We start from the raw sequence: 19,802 nt of genomic DNA, 5'->3' as shown, positions 1-19,802 counted from the left end.
AAACTGGATATATCTGACACACATAATCACACAAACACAGAGAAAAATGGGTGTTAACTTTTATTTATCAGTATTCAAGTCATTTGCACACAAAAATACCAACTCCTGTTCCTTTTTGCTGTCATATCTACCTCCCTCCCTCCCTCACACACACAGCATAGACACACAATCGCCCAGACAACCAATCATGCACACAGGAACACTGAAGTTAACTTTCATGTATCAATATCAAAACCACTTGCACAAGCAAAACATGCTATGAGCAGACATTTGTTAGTTAGTTAGTTAGTTAGCTGTTGCTTTTCGGGTCCAGCGGACATTTGTTAGTCTTTACATAAGTTCTCATATATATGTTATATACAATATATACTACAAATGATTATTTGTGACCCTCCACCACGAAATGAGTCGCATGTCACCTCGCGCGGTTCTGCGCTAGGCATAATATCTTTCTTTCTTTCTTTATTTGGTGTTTAACGTCGTTTTCAACCATTCAAGGTTATAGGCATAATATAAGTCCGGGGGGTGTCTGGTAACAGTGTGAGGGTCACCTTAGTCTCAGGCTTATAACTCGAACAGTTTTCGCTCTTTTCTGGATAGAGCATAAAAAACTTTCAGAAAATGTAAAAATATGAAAATCATGCAAAGGTGACATGTGACTCATTCCGCGGTGGAGGGTCACAGATGATTACTTGTGAAAATTGTTTGGTCATGCTTGCCAACGTAAGCAACACATCTTAGCATGCAAAAATGTGTTATAAACATTTCTCCCCAAGCTTCTTATAAAACATTCAGTGAAGTGAAAAGGACTTAATTTCTTCAGGCATGAAATCATCGCATTCATGACATTATTTGAATTTAGAGTGGTTCCCTTAAAGTACAACACAGTTTATAATAGCCATGTACAACAGATTCTTTTGCGATCATGAAATTGTAAACACATTCATGACGAATTCTTTACATTTAGAGTGGTTTCCCTAAATTACAATAATAATGGAACATTTATATAGCGCTTCTCCACAGCTCGAAGCGCTTTACAAGTTCAATCAAAACCCAACACGATATATATACAACTAATACCATTTGTCTCAAATGAAAAGGAAAATACTCATCAAAGAACACACATACATACATGCATAATATTACTTAGAGTTAGAATCACATTTTTTCACAGCGCAGCACAGTGCAGTCAAAACACACAAACAAACACATACAACAGACTAATGCTCACAACACACACACACCCACACACCCGGTTAAGTACTTGTAGAGAATAATGTTTAGGACAGAGCTAATACAGATTTGTATAGCCATGCAATACAGATTCTTTTGTAAAGGCTGTCCTTCATTGCTCGTGGAGTTGACTTTGCGAAGACAGCGAAACCTTTTTTACAGAAAATAAAGTGACAAAGCTTCATGCAGCAAGATTCGTAAAGTGGATTTCGCGACGTCAACTTCACCCAATCAATATTGGGTTAAAGTTTTTAATCAGATTCCATCAAATCATCAAGGGACATAACCTGATCCAGGTCACCATCATCCCTCAGCCCACTACCCCCACCCTCCCTCTCCCCTCTGTCGGCTCTACCACTGCAGTCCTGTCTTCCTGCACTGTCATTACATACACTTGACTCTTCCCCTCTCTCCATCAAGCTCTCCTGCGACGTCTGCGAGACTGTGGCGGAGTCGATGTCTGACAAGAGCGTGTGAAAGAAAGGACGGTTGTGAAGACATGTGGTGCAGTCTGACGGGAGAAAACTGACGCCCTCTTCCAGCAAATCCTGAACGTCTTCCACGCTTCTCTCCCCTGCCTGTTGGCGCACCATCCGCACCGCTTCCCCCTGTAACGGGAAATGGGAAATCAGTTGGCTAGAACATACTGCTGGCATAAGATGGGAGTAAAGTGGAACCTCCCCCCCTCCCTCCCCTCCCCCCAGTAAGACCTCCAAAATTCTAAGAAAATAAAGTCTTAAAAAGGTGGAGTCTTAAAATGGAGGTAAATGTATAGCATTGTCTCAAAACGAAAGTGATAAGAGTTGTCCGTCCCTGACATAGCCCGCAGCGCTGTTGTTTTGTTTACGTCCAAATTGGCTGAACGAGAGAAGAAGATTAGTGGTGGAGGGAAACGTTACTGTGTCTGCTGTTCAAACTACGCGGTTAGAGCAGTTGAAGGGCGGATTGTCATGCGGTTCCATTTTGCAAACACAAAACGGAACTACCTGCCGTTCCAGGGGTGCAACTCTGTCCGACTATCGCGTTAGTTTCAAGACAGTGCTATGGAGGCTATGAACAGCAAATCTGAAAAATTAAGGTCTTAAAAAGGAGGGAGTCTTAAAAGGGGGGTTCCGCTCCAAATGGATTAAGTTAAAGACATGAACCATGGAACTAGCTGTGAAAGAAAAGGCAGAAAAATGAAGATACATGTACTTCAACCCCAGCAACAGATTTGTTTGTAAATGGTGAAAAGATCAAGGTGAGATACTAACCTTGAGGTAGTTGATGACCTTGAGGGGCCTGCACTGCGCGAGGGAGGCTGCAGAGCTGTTGCTGATGAGCTGCAGTACCTCCACCAGATCCTTGACATTGTAGGTGGGAACGTCACCGCACACCCCCACCAGCTCCGCACACAACTTGCCATCTGCATCTGAACACACAGGTAGAATTTGGATTCAAACAATCCACAAAGAAAAAATTGTAAAAAGCATCCCATTCCCTCACACACACTTAGTCAAACAGAGTATGGCTGCTTAAGTGGCGGGGTAAAAGCGGTCACAACGTAAAAAACGGCTCGTGCAAAAAATCGCGTACATGGGAGTTACAGACCATGAACGTAGAAGAAGAAAATGAAGAGCCACACAGACACTGGTAGACAGAAACAGTTACCTAACACACATCCTCTCTCTCTCTCTGTCTCTGTCTCTCTCAGTCAAACACACAGAGCCATTGGCAGAAAAAGAGACTGACATCTTTCTCTTTTCACACTCGCACACACCCCCACACGAATACTTGCATGCACAAACACGCTTACCTTTCCAGCATTTAACATCAAAGCCGTTAGCAGTAATCCTGCAGTCAGACAGGTGTGTGAAGGTGTCCAGTGAAGTGTTACTTTCAGCAAGCTTCTCCAGCACAGACCAGTATCCTCCCGTATTGCTGGAACACAGGTAGATGACAATGACTGTCAGTTTTTAGCCTACCCTTGCAATACACATATGCCAGCTTCACTCACACACACACACCCTCTCTCCCTCACACACACACACCCTCTCTCACTCACACACACCCTCTCACTCACACACACACACACCCTCTCTCACTCACACACACACACCCTCTCACTCACACACACACACCCTCTCACTCACACACACACACCCTCTCTCACTCACACACCCTCTCTCACTCACACACACACCTCTCACTCACTCACTCTCACTCACACATACACCCTCTCTCCCCCCCCCCACTCACACACCCTCTCTCTCACCCACAAACCCTCTCTCTCTCACTCACACACACAAGCTCTCTCATTCACACACACACACTCACTCACCCACACCTCTCACTCACTCACTCACTCTCACTCACACACACTTTCTTTCTTTATTTGGTATTTAACGTCGTTTTCAACCACGAAGGTTATATCGCGACGGGGAAAGGGGGAAGATGGGATAGAGCCACTTGTTAATTGTTTCTTGTTCACAAAAGCACTAATCAAAACATTGCTCCAGGGGCCTCACACACACCCTCTCCCCCCCCCCCCCCCCCCCGCCCCACTCACACACACCCCTCCCTTACCACACACACACCCATTGCAAATCATTAACAATACAGTTTATAGCTACAAAGTTCCCCGTGCTGCACAGACCTCTCAGTGAGACGAACAGACTGACAGTGATGCACGGACAGACGATGCTGGTTGACCAGGCGCTGGTAGACGATGGCCTCCGACAGTCTGTGAACGTTCAGAATGGACAGCTCCCCTCCCCGTCCACACACCCAGGCTTTGCATGATGGGAGATTCGCCAATACTTTGGGTTCGGAAAAGTTTACCTGGCCACTTGACACACACACACAGAAAAAAACAAGTCTGCTTTGAAGAATAAATAACTATCCTTGAGGTGAACACAGAGAATGTTCCACCTTCCAAAATGAACACAAATAAAGAGACGAACTCATACAGAGGATTAAGATTAATCTAAACTGTAAGGCTTCTTTTTAAGCCTACTGTCTATATGATACTTACCGAGACAGTACTATTCTTGCACATTATCTATTATAGGCCGAAAAAATTGGACAAAACGCTGAGTGGGTACAATTATCTCCCATAACCATGCGCCACCGTGGATCCCAAGCACTGTCCGAGTGCTTCCCCCTTACAGGATGTAGGTGGCGCGTCCTCTTTCTTTATGAGCTGCAGACCCTCAAAAAGCCCATAACATATCAAGAGGGGAGGCGGGAGGGAAACTCTAATAGTACTGTCTCGGTAAGTATCATATAGACAGTAGGCTTAAAAAGAAGCCTTACAGTCAATATAACACTTACCTCGACAGTACTATTCTTGCACAGAATACCAGAGTGGTGTGAGGGTGATATGTAGAGTATTAAACTCCTTAATCAAAATCACTTAAATCCAAGGATTAAGATACCCAGGCAATTTTCGAACAGTACTACCGTAAAAGAAAATATACCCAAGAAACATACCTTAGACTGACGTGACCATGCTAGCAACCACTGCTGTGTGGTGAACTCAATGTCAAAGTCCAGGCCACTCAAAGCTTGAATACCACTGAGTCTACGGCAAGTGGCTAAAGCGATGAGGAACAATTAGTCTTAAAAATCAGCAACTTGATACTGATGCCTGCCAGGGGTTCAAACTCATTGCTACGCAGGAGTTTGAGGACCAGAAAGACATCCCCCTTGGGAAATGAAACCCGAGGTTTAGACACCGCTGCATTGCTAATACCCGAAAGGACATTAGCGATGAGGGAGGACCTGATCAAGTGTTCAGTTCTGCGACCAGTAGCGGCCGCAATCGTGGAAGCGATGGCAGATCTGTATCCAAGAAGAGTCTTAGAAGAAAGACTCTTCTTTTGATACACTTCCACCAGGAAGTTGGCCAAGTCCTGTGTTGAGGGATAAAGCGGCTTTATCCCCTTGGACAAGGCGAAGGTGGCCCAAGCTCTCCAGCGTAAGTCGTAGAGCTGATTAGTTGATCGCCTCTTAGCGTTCAAGGAAAACTCTACTGAACTCTTGTGCAATCCTAGTGCAAGCAGTTTGGAGCGCACAAGAGCCATGCGGTCAAGCACAGACTCTCTGGACGTGGATGAGGGAGGCATGATCGAGGCTGGAGCAGACCTCCCCCGTCCAGATCCAGAGGTAGAGGGTCTACGTGGGTGAGACCGCGAAGATCTGGAAACCACGGAGCTGTTGGCCAGTAAGGCGCGACCAAAATCAGTCTTGGTCGTTCCTGCAGATATTTTGCCAGCACCCTCGGAATCAGAGATGTCGGGGGATAGGCGTAAGCATCGAGGAGCCTCCACAAGAGAGTGAATGCGTCCAAGTGGAACGCATTCATGTCTCGAAAGGGGCTGACGTACCTGGGAAGCCGAGCGCTGAATCGAGTTACGAACAGATCGATCAGAGGACGGTCCCACCTTGCCCACAGACGCTGTAGAACGTTGTGAGCGATGGTCCATTCTGTGGAGAGAACCTGATCGCCCCGACTGAGAATGTCGGCCAGGGCGTTCAGTTTCCCCGGAACGAACTGGACTGACATCCGGACCTGATTGGTCTGGCACCAGAGCAGAATCTCCTCCGCCAACAGGGAGAGGGACCGAGAATTGGTGCCCCCCTGGTGGCGAAGGTAAGCTAAGCATGTGGTGTTGTTGTCCCCGTTGAAAATCAGAGGGGCCAAGGACAGGCCGAATGGGAGGGCCCGAAACTCGAACACTGTGCCCTCCCAAACGAACCGGAGCAGATGTCGGTACCCCGGGGCCACCAGGATGTGGAAGTAAGCATCCTGGAGGTCCCAGACATGGCCCAATCGTTTGGCCGGATGGCCAACCGGACCGACGAAGGGGTTTCCATCTTGAACTTGCACCTGTGAAGGTACAAGTTCAAGGTGGAGAGGTCCAACACCGGCCTGAACCGGCCGTCCTTTTTGGGGACGGTGAACAGGCGGGAGCAGAACCCCAGAGAAGGCTGAGAAAGGGGGTAGACCGCCTTCTTCTCGACCAACGAGTTCACCTCGTCCTGAAGAGCCTGCCATCTGGCAGGCTCTCGAGGAGGGGGGAACGTCCAAGGTAGAGCGGACAATGGAGGTTGTGACGACAGCGGTAGAGAAAACCCCGACCACACCACCCTCAAGAAAAACTGGTTGGAGACCAGTCTGCCCCACATGCCGCGGGCCCGAAAAAAGGGAACCGACGGACGAAAGAGGGGCAACTTGAGGGGGCGTCAACGTAGGGCCGGGACTCACTGAAAATTCTGCTGGCGGGCAGGCGCAGGCTTGCGACCACCCCCCCTGGTGGTGCTGCTTCCCCTTACCTGTCTGAGCACCCTTCGTCTTGCTTGGGAACGCAACAGGCGCCTAAGAGGAGGAAGAAGGAGGCAGTGAAACTGGCTTCTTCTTCTTCTTCTGAGGCTGGGAGCTGGAGGTGACTGTAGCACTTCTCTTACTCCCCGCCGCCGTCGCCGAAGCAGCGAGGCCAACCATCAGAGAATCAGTGTTCCTCTGGCGTGTGGACTCCACCACAGAACGAACAGTGTCCGGATGAAAGAGGGAAGAAGGCTGAGGAAACGTGTTCCTCAGACTCTTCCTCATATCCGGAGGCACTATAGAAGTAGGCAGAAAATGATCACGGAACAGGGCCAATAAAGTGGACCCGTGTTCCAATGGCCAATTCTGCCGCAGACGTCACGCACGATCGCACGGCATGCAAAGCCCGATCCACTCGAACCGTGTCAAGGACCCGAGTGGAATCGGACTCTGCCCGATCGGGAGGGTCCAACAGTGTGGACAGCGTGCTCATCCATGTCAAGGCCTGTGATTGGGCCTCGACTGTGGAAGAAACGGTGGCCTCAAGATTGTGGAACGAAGCAGAGCTCAGTTCCACCTTCTTGACCGAAGGCACCTCCCCAACGAACACATCACCGTCAGCCCCACCCTAAACACTCGAAGTCTGGAAAGGGAGAGTTCGAGAGTCAAAGGGAAAAGGGAGGGACGAAACAGATTGGACACGAGGAAACAGTGGAGGTGCGCCTCCCGAAGGAAAGCATGGCACTGAACCCGCGTCCTCCCGAGGAACATAGGTCGCGTTTGCACGTGAATCTGTACTCCTCAGGCGATGTGCTGCCGCTTCCACCGTGGCACTTAGACTAGGGTGGAACGCGAATTGCCGGCGGCCGGATCGTTCATAAAACGAGCCGCCGGCAGACGCGGCGTGAGCCTCCCGCGCCCGGGCCGAAGCGGACTCAAAGGACGAGAGGGCGTCTCAGGGAAGGACGTCCTGAAACTGTTCAAACGTCCTTCTAGCTGTGCGAGGACGAGCCTCCTGCCTCTCGTCCTCAGACCCCGGGTCCACGTCCTGTGTGTCAACACTAGACGACAGACGCTTAAGAGAGGCATCCGTGACGTCAAGACGCCGCGTGATGTCTGTCATGTACTGTTGGAAAGTACGAAGCATAGCTTCGGAAGTTCCATCAGAAACCGGCAAGGGTAGAGGTTCAGTGTTAACCTCAGGGCGACCCTGATCCTCCTCCCTATCGTCCTACGACTCACTCTCCTCTTCACTTCCCGACAACTCCTCAAAAGCAGGAGTGTAGGGAGCTTGAGGGGGAAGAGCCGAAAGCGATGAAGCAGGCTGTGAAGAAACGCCCACAGAAGCAAGAGGCCGCGAAGACCCCTGCCCCAAAGACGAAACGTCTCCAGCAGCCGAAGGGGGAGAAAAACAACAACCCTGCGACTGTTGGGTCAGCCCAGCCAACGAACCCCCGCCATTTATAGACTGAACAGGAACCCATCGGGTCTGATCAGAAAAGAAATGGTCCGGTCCGGTCGGGGGTGCCGATCCGGTCCGGTAGGGTGGTCCGGTCCGGTGCCGTACCATCCGGAGGTCCCGTTCAGCACCGAACCATCGTACCCACAGAAGTGTTCGGGTGGTTAGGTCCGGACGTGGACATACCGTACCATCCGGACCCGTAGGTCCGGTGGTCCGGTATGGTCCGGTTCGGTGCCAGACCATCCAGACCAACAGAGGTGGTCGGGTGGTCCCGCACCGGACCATCCGGACCCGTAGGTCCGGACCCGTAGGTCCGGTACCATCCGGAGGTCCTGTTCGGCACCGAACCATCCGTACGCACAGAAGTGTTCGGGTGGTTCGGTCCGGGCGTGGACGTACCGTACCATCCGGACCCGTAGGTCCGGTTCGGTGCCAGACCATACGGACCAACAGAGGTGGTCGGGTGGTCCGGACCGGTCCGGTAGGGTGGTCCGGTCCGGTGTTCCGGTCCGGTCCCGTACCATCCGGAGGTCCCGTTCGGTACCGAACCATCCGTACCCACAGAAGTGTTCGGGTGGCTCGGTCCGGACGTGGACACACCGTACCATCCGGACCCGTAAGTCCGGTATGGTCCGGTTCGGTGCCAGACCATCCGGACCAACAGAGGTGGTCGGGTGGTCCGGTCCGGACCGGACCACCGGTCCAGCACCGGACCATCCGGACCCGTAGGTCCGGTCCGGTCCCGCACCATCCGGAGGTCCCGTTCGGCACCGAACCACCCGTACCCACAGAAGTGTTCGGGTGGCTCGGTCCGGACGTGGACATACCGTACCATCCGGACCCGTAGGTCCGGTTCGGTGCCAGACCATCCGGACCAACAGAGGTGATCGGGTGGTCCGGACCGATCCGGTAGGGTGGCCCGGTGTTCCGGTCCTGTGGTCCGGTCCCATACCATCCGGAGGTCCCGTACGGCACCGAACCATCCGTACCCACTGAAGTGTTCGGTCCGGACGTGGACCTACCGTACCATCCGGACCCGTAGGTCCGGTGGTCCGGTATGGTCCGGTTCGGTGACAGACCATCCGGACCAACAGAGGTGGTCGGGTGGTCCGGTACCGGACCATCCGAACCCGTAGATTCGGTCCGGTCCCGTACCATCCGGAGGTCCCGTTCGGTACCGAACCATCCGTACCCACAGAAGTGTTCGGGTGGCTCGGTCCGGACGTGGACATACCGTACCATCCGGACCCGTAGGTCCGGCATGGTCCGGTTCGGTGCCAGACCACCCGGACCAACAGAGGTGGTCGAGTGGTCCGGTCCCGACCGGACCACTGGTCCGGTACCGTACCCTCCGGACCCGTAGGTCCGGTGTGTTCCGGTTCGGTGCCAGACCACCCAGACCAACAGAGGTGGTCGGGTGGTCCGGTCCCGACCGAACCACTGGTCCCGTACCGTACCATCCGGACCCGTAGGTCCGGGGGGTCCGGCAAGGGCCAGAGGTACTGTCCCGCACCGGACCCTAAGGTCCGGTACGGTCCCGTACCATGGGTCCCGTCCGGACCAAACCCGGAGGTCAAGTCCAGTCGGGACCCGTGGGTCCGGTTCGATCCCGACCCGTAAGCCTGGAACGTTCCGGACCCTTGGTCCGGACCATCCGTCACCCGAACACCAGACGCTAAGGAATGGCGTGGGGTCAAGACGGTCCGGTCGGAGGTGTCGGTCTGAGCAACAGAAACAATGTTCCCGTCGCCCTGACCATTCGACAGAAGTACCACGTTCTGTCGAACACCTCCACGTCCAGTAACTAGTCGGCCGGAGCGTTTCAAGAGGGACAGCCACCAGTCACACGGACGTCAGAGGGAACCGTAGTAGCAGTGGTCGTAGGCACGAAGCCTGAAACCCCTGCCCCCACAGGACCGCCCTGAACGGGGTCAATTCGCATCCCAACCCCAGCGGGGAGGGAATTCAGAGACCCCGTCATCTCCTCCGATCTCCCCCCCCAGGAGGCCGAAACTACTGTCAAAACAGCAGCAGACGACCCAGCGAGGGAGTTCAGAGGAGGACCCGTGTCCCTCCTGGCTTCCACAGCGGTGGAAACCGAGGAGGGCACAGGAGAGGCACCGGAAAAGGAAGATTTTAATGCCAACTGCACCCGGTGTTCCCAGGCGGTCACCCATCCAAGTACTAACCGGGCCCGACGTTGCTTAACTTCGGTGGTCGGACGAGAACCGGTGTTTTCAACGTGGTATGGCCGTTGGCTGTCAAAACCTGAGTCTCTCCAGTAGCCCCTAGATCGGATTCACCAACCCCCAAAGAGGGTTGGGAATCGACCTGCCCCCGGATTCGAGCCAGGGGGGAGAAGGAAACCTTCCCCCCAGGCTTGAAACCGGGAGGAGCTGAAGCCTGAGACTGAGGGCCGGACAACGGCGTCGAAGGGGGGGAAGCCTGTTCCACTGAAGGAGAAGGAGAAAGAAGCTTTTTCTTTCCCCTCGACCTTCCCCGAACCTTCGACGGCGCAGCCCCGCCCGAAGTCTCAGGCTCAAGCCCAGCCTGTTTGAGCAAGCTCGCATTGAGCTTGCTCAAACAGGCTTTCTCCGCCCTCCCTCGCCGCAAACGCAAAGCGTTTGGGGAGGGAGAGTCGGAGCGCCGAAAGATCCCCTTCTCCGTGCGTAAAACATGACGCTGGGCGCCCGGAGAAGGGTTGCCCCCGGCAGACTCTGGTTCCGTAGAACCAGAGCCCAAAACAGGACGAGACATCCTACCTCGCCCTGTACGTACCCTTAAAGACCGAGAATTAACAAAATTCAAAGAAAATTTAGGTCAATACTCAAGTGAATGCGGCGAAACGAGAAGCAGACGACCGGTCACCACGAAGTAGGACGGGAGGCACGCCGAGTCCGCCACACAAAAACGGAGGCACAAGTTGAAGGAAACACAACGTAGCCTCAAGCCAGAAGTGGAATAACACACAATAATCCAACAGGTGATAGTCCACACAGAAAAGGAGCCTCTTAGTCCAAAATAATCCGGGAGCGTAGCAGAAACACAGCCGGTCTGACACGCGCGAAAAAAGAAAGAGGACGCGCCACCTACATCCTGTAAGGGGGAAGCACTCGGACAGTGCTTGGGATCCACGGTGGCGCATGGTTATGGGAGATAATTGTACCCACTCAGCGTTTTGTCCAATTTTTTCGGCCTATAATAGATAATGTGCAAGAATAGTACTGTCGAGGTAAGTGTTATATTGACAAATTTCTAACATTTTTCGCATGAAAAAAAGTCCACAGACAGTGTTATTTCTTTTTTTTTTTTGCTGAATTTATTTTGTAACTGACACCTTTGTCAATCAGAAACAAGTCGCGTAAGGCGAAAATACAATATTTAGTCAAGTAGCTGTCGAACTCACAGAATGAAACTGAACGCACTGCTTTTTTCACTAAGACCACATACTCGTAGTTTTGTCAGTCCACCGCTCGTGGCAAAGGCAGTGAAATCGACAAGCCTTGCAGAATAGTGCGGTAGTGGTCGCGCTGAGCAGGGTAACACGCTTTTCTGTATGTCTATTCTTTTTAGCTTACTGAGTTTGTTTTTAAGCTTTGTTTATCATATCTATATGTTTTTGGAATCAGGGACCGACAAGGAATAAGATGAAATTGTTTTTAAATCGATTTCGGAAAATTAATTTTAATCATAATTTTTATATTTTTAATTTTCAGAGCTTGTTTGTAATCCAAATATAACATATGTATATGTTTTTGGAATCAGAAAATGACGAAGAATAAGATGAAATTGTTTTTGGATCGTTTAATAAAAAAATAATTTTAATTACAAGTTTCCGATTTTTAAAGCCACCAAGCTGAAATGCAATACCAAAGTCCTGCCTTCGTCAAAGATTGCTTTGCCAAAATTTCAATCAATTTGATTGAAAAATGAGGGTGTGACAGTGCCGCCTCAACTTTTACAAAAAGCCGGATATGACGTCATCAAAGGTATTTATTGAAAAAAATGAAAAAAACGTCCGGGGATATCATTCCCAGGAACTCTCATGTCAAATTTCATAAAGATCGGTCCAGTAGTTTAGTCTGAATCGCTCTACACACACACACACGCACAGACAGACACACACACACATACACCACGACCCTCGTCTCGATTCCCCCTCGATGTTAAAATATTTAGTCAAAACTTGACTAAATATAAAAAGCAAGGTCTTCAAAGGCAGTAAGCCTTAAATTGGAGGGAGATTCCACTCTGACCACTTGACACACAAAAATGTTCCAAAAGTAGGAAACTAAGCCGGGGTCCGGGGTCCAGGGGCCGTATAGGCTCCTGGTGGGGTTCAGGGGCAACGCCCCGGTATGGGGTTGACGGATAATGAATGTTAGAATTATAAAGGCCATTTTGGGGCCTCTCCTGAAAGCAAAAAATTAGATCATACCTTTTTAAAAAGCCATAAAAACAACAAGAATAATATGTTTTGGCATTTTAAACAAAAGTGTAATTTATAACAATCACACACACACAAAACTTACTTGAAAACTTTTAGAACCAACACATTTTTTCCAAGTCCGTATTTCACCACGCAGTGGCCTTTGTCGCACCACGTGCACACGGCCTGACCGGGAATGGATATCTTGGCGATACTGTCGCCAATGAGCTGGCGCCTTTCTTTCTTGTTGATAATGACAGTCACTTCTTCTGACAGCCAGTTGGCTTTCCATTTGTTTTTCACACTTTGGTCGTCGATCGTAAGAGCTTCCACAGCCGACAAAACAATACGGAATTCAGACGCCATGATGCTACCCTTTTCACCTTCGGCGTTTGGAGATCGGCAGCCAAATCAAAACAACCCGCAAACCACCCATCGTTGAATAATTAGGCCTAGGCGATAATCGTCGGAGATCGACAGCCAATCAAACGCGACCCATGATACTGCTATGGGTTCACGCGAGTGCTGGGGTGCGAATGCACTGACTTCAGACGCAGACAGCTTCAGCTGAACGGTTCATACCACCTCCACCCCCCCCCCCCTTTTTTTTTTCTCAACGAATTTGCATCGATCTCAAGAATGGTCTGTGAGCTAAGGAAAATATCGGAATTCCGATAAAATTCGGACCAGTCCCATGTCTGATTCAAAAGCCTGGAAAGATCTGTGGTGGTGTACATGATCTCATCTACCGTACTTTTCGGACTATAAGGCGATACTTTTTTTTTTTTCACTTAAAATCGTGGGGTTGCCTTATACACAATGTCGCCTTATTCTTGGATAGAATAGGTTTCACGAGCACTGTGAACTTGAGGGTTCAGATTTCTCTGGATTTTCTGGGAGCGAGAGTGACGACGACGACGACAACGAGTGACGATTGAGGTACCGCTGATCTTCTTCCCTGACTTTCTGTTTCAAACAGTGTTTCGTGCCGATTTTGAGCGGTCGCCATGTTTGATCATTGATGTTGTTTTTTGTTTTTTTTCCTACGTACGATGTTTTTCCTCATTTTTTTTCTTTCTTGTTTTTTCTTTCATGACATCGCCTTATGCATGCACGACACCATCGCCTTATCCATCACATCGCCTTATTCTAGGATTTTTTCAGTTTTATTTTTAAAAGTACGGGGTGTGTGCCCTATACACGGCAGCGCCTTATAGTCCAAAAAGTACGGTACATTGGAAGGAAGGTATCTTTAAATTCAGCACAAACTTACCTGCACTGAAGAGTCTGGCCTTGACTGCTCTTGAGGAGGTCCATAGCAAAAGGAATTTCAGTTTCAGTGGTAACGTGGGTGGCTTTTCTCTTTAAGGTTGGTTTTGGACTGGGCTGAGTGCTGGCAGCAGCTACCATATCTCGCACACTTGTTTGCTACAGAAATGAAACAAATCAACAATATTAAAACAAAATCACAGAAAGAAAACTAATCAACAATACAATACTGTAAAAGTATACCTAGTGTGTTCATCTCACATTTCTTCTTAACAATTCTTCTGGCTAGGTTTTTAGTGTTACAGGACTTACAGGTTTGGATTTGCCTCCCACACTTGCTTTCGCTTTCTCCACCACATTTTTAGCAGCTGCCACCTCTTTGTTGTATCTAAAAATAAAAGAATGAAACACATGATCAATATATAAAACACTGTAAGCATTTCTATGCAAAAGACAGAAGGTTAATGGCATATCAAAAGTCATGTGAACTGACAATCAATAAGCACATAAACACAGGGAAGTAAAACAAAAATCACATTGCATTTTTTGGCAAAATACATGTGTACCTCATTTTCCTAATATAAGAGAACTCCAGCTCTCATGTCTATTTCTCCCTTGGAATTTCTGACATAAGTGTGGTTTTATAACACTAACATTAAAAAAACAAAACACAACAAGCACACAAATAAACACACAAAACCAAAACAAAACAATCATCAGACCATGTACAAGCCATACCTCTGCTGATCATGCCAACATTTCTCTCGGAAAGCCACACTCATCTCCTCTGATAGCTCATCCCACATTGTGGCCAAGATATCTGTCACCTCCTCGTAGTCTGCTTCCGGATTTTGCTCCACCACTGAAATAGAAAGCATCCACATTTTGCTAACACAGACCTTTTACTTGCCGTTATTCCTACAGATCTGTTTGTCCCAGCTGACATGCTAGTCTATTGGGGTCGGCCCGCTATTGTGCGGGGCCGCTATTGCGCGAATCTTTAGGGTTAGGGTTAGGGTTAGGGTTAGATTCGCGCAATAGCGGACCCGCGCAATAGCGGACCCGCGCAATAGCGGACCCGCGCAATAGCGGCCCAGCCCCAGTCTATTACACGTCTGTGACAATTTGTCAAGCACTTACATTTTTCTCGCGATGGCTTCTATTCTAAACATTTTCAAAAGCTCTGCCTCCGCATTCTCATTGCACTACTTTCTGAGGCTTATTCCACAGTAGTGCAATCTCCAGCATCGATTGGGGTGGATGATTCTAGGTAAAAAAGGGTTCTTTCTTTATTTGGTGTTTAACATCGTTTTCAACCACGTAGGTTATATCGCGACGGGGAAAGGGGGGGAGATGGGATAGAGCCACTTGTTAATTGTTTCTTGTTCACAAAAGCACTAATCAAAAAATTGCTCCAGGGGCTTGCAACGTAGTACAATATATGACCTTACTGGGAGAATGCAAGTTTCCAGTACAAAGGACTTAACATTTCTTACATACTGCTTGACTAAAATCTTTACAAACATTGACTATATTCTATACAAGAAACACTTAACAAGGGTAAAAGGAGAAACAGAATCCGTTAGTCGCCTCTTACGACATGCTGGGGAGCATCGGGTAAATTCTTCCCCCTAACCCGCGGGGGGTGGTAAAAAAGGTTCGGGGAAAAACCTTGCCTGAGGTGCAAGAAAGAAGAAATCCAACGAAGTTGTCAATTAATGTCCCTTGTCACTGAAAACAAAATACCAAAATACCTGATGCCCTCTTTTCCTTCATGAAGAAATCCCTGTCAGAAAGTGGACGTTTGACAGCCGTGTTGTTGATCATGTCGTACAGTGTAGACTGGGCAGGACACAGCCTCTGAGAAAAACAAAAACACCAACTCATTTCAAAAGAAACACACACATCAGAAAATGCTTCAGACCAGCTGATTAAACCAAATCATACACACAGAGATTAGAATAGAACTTTTTGGGACAACTGCAACAGAAATAAAACACAAATGAAAAACAGAAATACAAAAAAAGATGGCAATGAAATTGAAGCTCGCAATTGCAAAAACTGTACTTCGTGTTAAACTAGCTACTACTGCTTATAAAGGTAAATGTACCTTCCTTTCTGTGTAAGCAAATCATGTAAGCAATGACATATCTGTTCAGGCTTTTACAAGGGATTAGAGCATCCTTCCACTTGGGCAGGAGCCAGAAAACAAAAGCCTAGCTGCTTCCTATGCAGGGTGGGAATTTGCTTAACATTAATTTCACAGGTTCTTTCTTTCTTTCTTTCTTTGGTGTTTAACGTCGTTTTCAACCACGAAGGTTATATCGCGACGGGGAAAGGGGGGAGATGGGATAGAGCCACTTGTCAATTGTTTCTTGTTCACAAAAGCACTAATCAAAAATTTGCTCCAGGGGCTTGCAACGTAGTACAATGTATTACCTTACTGGGAGAATGCAAGTTTCCAGTACAAAGGACTTAACATTTCTTACATACTGCTTGACTAAAATCTTAACAAAAATTGACTATATTCTACACAAGAAACACTTAACAAGGGTAAAAAGAGAAACAGAATCCGTTAGTCGCCTCTTACGACATGCTGGGGAGCATCGGGTAAATTCTTCCCCCTAACCCGTGGGGGGTATTTCACAGGTTGACACCGGTGCAAGTTAACAAATAAATTCAGCAAACCAATCACCCCTCAGCACAGAAGGCAGCCAGGCTGTAGCTTTTTCATATGCGTTCAAGTAAAAGGACCATTTCATCCTACTCGAAAAAGCCTAGATAGTCTTTTGTCATGTACAAGATGGTCAACACAAGGTGGAGGGTTGGGTATATATATATATACAGTTCTGTTCAGCTCTTGAAACTGACCCTTCCACGCTTCTCAGGGGGTGCAGACTGCTTCTGAGGTTGCTGGTCAGGTGACAGGGGACGCTTGCCCGGGATGTGAGCAGGGGAAGGAGCCAACAATCGAACAGGCTGAAATAAAAACACAGCATATTTATACCCAAACAAAACAAAACAAAACAAACAACTAAGCAAACAAAAGGCTACACTGCATTACTTTTTTTCTGCAGTGATAATTTATCTGGCATATAGACATCTTTGTTCAGCCTATGAAAGAAATGACAAAAACATTACAAATACATGCCCAAAACATAAAATATTTAAAACACCATAGCGTTGTTCTTTGATACAGCTTGCATGGCTGCAATGGTTTTCTAGCAAAAGCAATCACTTGTGCAAGCGAGCAGTATCTATTTAACCAAAGCAATATTTAGGGATGTCCTTGGGCGTTGGCAGCATACGAAACAGCTAAACTTATTTCACATTGCCAAAACTTTGCCGACATTTCTGCAAAGCTGCCAAACTTTTTCACATTGGGAGAAACTATCATGACCATTTTGGCAAATTTGCCGAAGAAAACAAAATCTGAGCAGCATCCCTTAACATGTCGACTTCATACCTGAACTACAGCCCCATCTCCGGCCTTGATGCTTGTCCCGTGGCTCCACCCAGAGGGACCTGCCGCTGCGTCATCCCTGCTTGACCTTGACCCCATTTCTCCTTCACCTGTGACCTTCACCTCTACACTTGTGGATTTCTTGGGGTCATCTCCCCACTGATCTGCTGCAAGTGCCGTTTTGTTTTGATCAAAACTTGCTGAACTGTTGTCAACAGAAGAAGTAGGTGCTGTACACAAGTTTTGTGACTGTGCTGCCTTTTTCACTGAACTTTCATTGCTATCTGCGGGCTTGTCACTGGGAAATGTACACAACAACTCGTCCACAGCGCTACTGTCCAAGTCAAAGCTTTGCACCATTTCTGAACGATCCTTTTCCTGTGCGCTTTGCAATTTATTATTTGTCACTGTCTGGCCATTTCTGACATGGCTAGTGTCATGATCTGTCAAAACATCTGTAGCGTCCGTTTTCTTGTCACCAGGTTTTTCACTTGCATCTTTGTCTTCCCTCCGCTTGTCCTCAGGCACTGTGTTTCCACCATTTTCACGCGCAGAGTGATTGTTCTGCCTGTCGTTTGAAGTCAGCTCATGGAAGATCACAACTTGTTCTTCAGATGTTGGTTCATTTCTCCTTTCCCTTACGTTGTTGTTAGATTCTGCTGAGCCATTGGGCTGATCATTGTTGCACTTAGACTGATCACTGCTGGACTTGCACTGATCACCGTGGATTTTTTTCAGACGTTCGGTAAGATCACTGGATGTACTATCAGTAGTTTTTGAAGATGAAGCTTTGTCTTTTCCACCATCTGCGTCTTGGTATCGCCATGATGGAGCCTGGTCCAGAGGGCCGTAGATGTACAGCAGGAGCTCTTCTAGCTGCTCTCTCACAATATTCTGCACAGACAACCAAAACATTTTCAACAATTAACCTGCGAGTAAATATATAGAGTAACATCAATAAATGTTGAATTCATAAGGATAGGGTTTCATATAGTCCTGTGAGGTTTCTTCCATGGAAATTCGGGCTGCTTTCTCCCTGGGGAAAGCGAGCTGCCATCCAGTACGGCACTACCCAGATTTTTTTCATTTTCCTGAGACTTTTGCTGTGAACTTGGGTTCTTCACCGTGCGCATGCGTGCACATGGGGGCGTTCGGACCCCGAGAAGAATTTGCACAAAGTTGACTTTGGGAAATAAATCCCTTGCCGAACGTGGGGATCGAACCAACGCCAATAGCGATAACTGGTTCTGAAGCTGGCGCCGCTACTGACCAAGATATTTCCCCGCCATGCTACCCACACTCAGAGAAACTTTTAGTCTGCAATTATGTAATGTTCTTGATTAAATGCTATAAATGCATCAAGCAACAACAAAAATAAAAAAAATAAAAAAAACTACCATGTTTGTAGCCATGACAGTGGTCTTGTTTGGGTCAATGTTGACATCCACATCCTTTGAAGGGAGCGTAATTCCCAGGTAGTACATGGGGCGACGATTCATGTCACAGGCATGACAGTTGCTGTAGTACTGACGAATCAACTGAAAAAGATCACAATTATGCATAATAGTCATCACAGTAGGCTTGTTTGTTGTTTGCTTTTAACCACATACTCTCATTATCGTAAAGCGCAAAAAGAAACATATACACACACACAAACTGGAATAAGTTGCAACTAATACAGCACAATCATCATATTACCCTCACTCTGGGGATGTTCTTCTTTTGTTCCAACTTATTATAAGAGCAAAAAGATTAGCTGTTCAGCTTGTCTGCAACTAGCATTCATGCAGCCTGCTGAACGTACCCTAATGGGCTTCAACCAGAAAAGTTGCCATTTTTCACGGATACTGTAATCCAGGGAAGAACAGAAAATCTGTTAAAAGCACAGCATATATGGCAGGAATTTTCTACAACTCCTAGGACTACACCCTGACCTATTGTGTTGATTCTTTTTTCAAGACTGAAAACAGCTTGACTGTTTACCTTGTCAATCTCCTTGACCATGACAGGTCGGCTGTTGACGCTGAGGAAAGATCTGTCAGGAGTTGAACGACTGAGGGAAGAAACATCGGACCCAGGCTTAGGCACACACAGTTCTAACTTCATCTGAAAGCACAGCAGAGTAAGGAGAATATTAACTCAATTTAGAAACCAACCAAAGACATCTTCAACCAAAGTAAATAAAATTAAAAAACAAAACTATATCAATTCCTGCAGATTACATGTAATTTGATGTGATTTGGTTCAACACAAAGTGAGGTCGATAATGCATGAAAGCTGTTATTGCTAACCAAACAAGAAGTTTAAACATTAATCAAATGCCCAACACATTCTCTGCTGCCACAAACAAAAGGGGGAAACATCCCAATATCTAGGTTCATGTAGTAACATTTACATGACACATTTGAAGAGAAAATCAGCTTAACACTTTCTACCCCACCTATGTTGACCAAGTTTTTTGTAGCCGAGACCAGCTGAGCTGCAGCAGGTCACTCAGAATTATAGTAACTGTGTAGAAACTGTGAAGCAACACGCTGGAATGCAGGCGTTAGATCGACGTTTCAGGAAGCGACTGAAGCTAACAGTCTGAGCGGATATATCCGTACCAGGTCAGATAGAGTCATATGAGTGGGTACGG

At 47.8% G+C, this 19,802-nt stretch overlaps 1 protein-coding gene and 1 non-coding gene across 2 annotated transcripts in view; both read right to left on the bottom strand.

Annotated features, from left to right (window-relative positions):
- The window catches only part of LOC138982917 (PMS1 protein homolog 1-like), a 29,326-nt gene continuing 9,524 nt past the window's right edge, over positions 1 to 19,802 (bottom strand). Inside the window, exons 5-16 of the mRNA XM_070356314.1 lie at positions 19,148 to 19,270; positions 18,562 to 18,702; positions 17,168 to 18,058; positions 16,573 to 16,680; positions 15,456 to 15,561; positions 14,440 to 14,563; positions 14,014 to 14,089; positions 13,706 to 13,860; positions 3,869 to 4,060; positions 3,029 to 3,153; positions 2,487 to 2,644; positions 1 to 1,841 (exon numbers count right to left, since the gene is read on the bottom strand). Coding sequence (XP_070212415.1) covers positions 1,485 to 1,841; positions 2,487 to 2,644; positions 3,029 to 3,153; positions 3,869 to 4,060; positions 13,706 to 13,860; positions 14,014 to 14,089; positions 14,440 to 14,563; positions 15,456 to 15,561; positions 16,573 to 16,680; positions 17,168 to 18,058; positions 18,562 to 18,702; positions 19,148 to 19,270 — 2,556 coding nt within the window. The 3' untranslated portion in view covers positions 1 to 1,484. The remainder of the gene's footprint in view (positions 1,842 to 2,486; positions 2,645 to 3,028; positions 3,154 to 3,868; positions 4,061 to 13,705; positions 13,861 to 14,013; positions 14,090 to 14,439; positions 14,564 to 15,455; positions 15,562 to 16,572; positions 16,681 to 17,167; positions 18,059 to 18,561; positions 18,703 to 19,147; positions 19,271 to 19,802) is intronic.
- LOC138983412 (5S ribosomal RNA) lies at positions 10,144 to 10,262 on the bottom strand. The gene has a single exon (XR_011461148.1). It is a non-coding gene; the product is annotated as a 5S ribosomal RNA (ribosomal RNA).

The sequence above is a fragment of the Littorina saxatilis genome, linkage group LG12 (genome assembly GCF_037325665.1).
Source record: "Littorina saxatilis isolate snail1 linkage group LG12, US_GU_Lsax_2.0, whole genome shotgun sequence".
Taxonomy (NCBI): Eukaryota; Metazoa; Mollusca; class Gastropoda; order Littorinimorpha; family Littorinidae; genus Littorina; species Littorina saxatilis.
The sequence above is the reverse complement of the archived record's forward strand: the minus strand, read 5'-3'. Positions and strand labels throughout refer to the sequence as shown.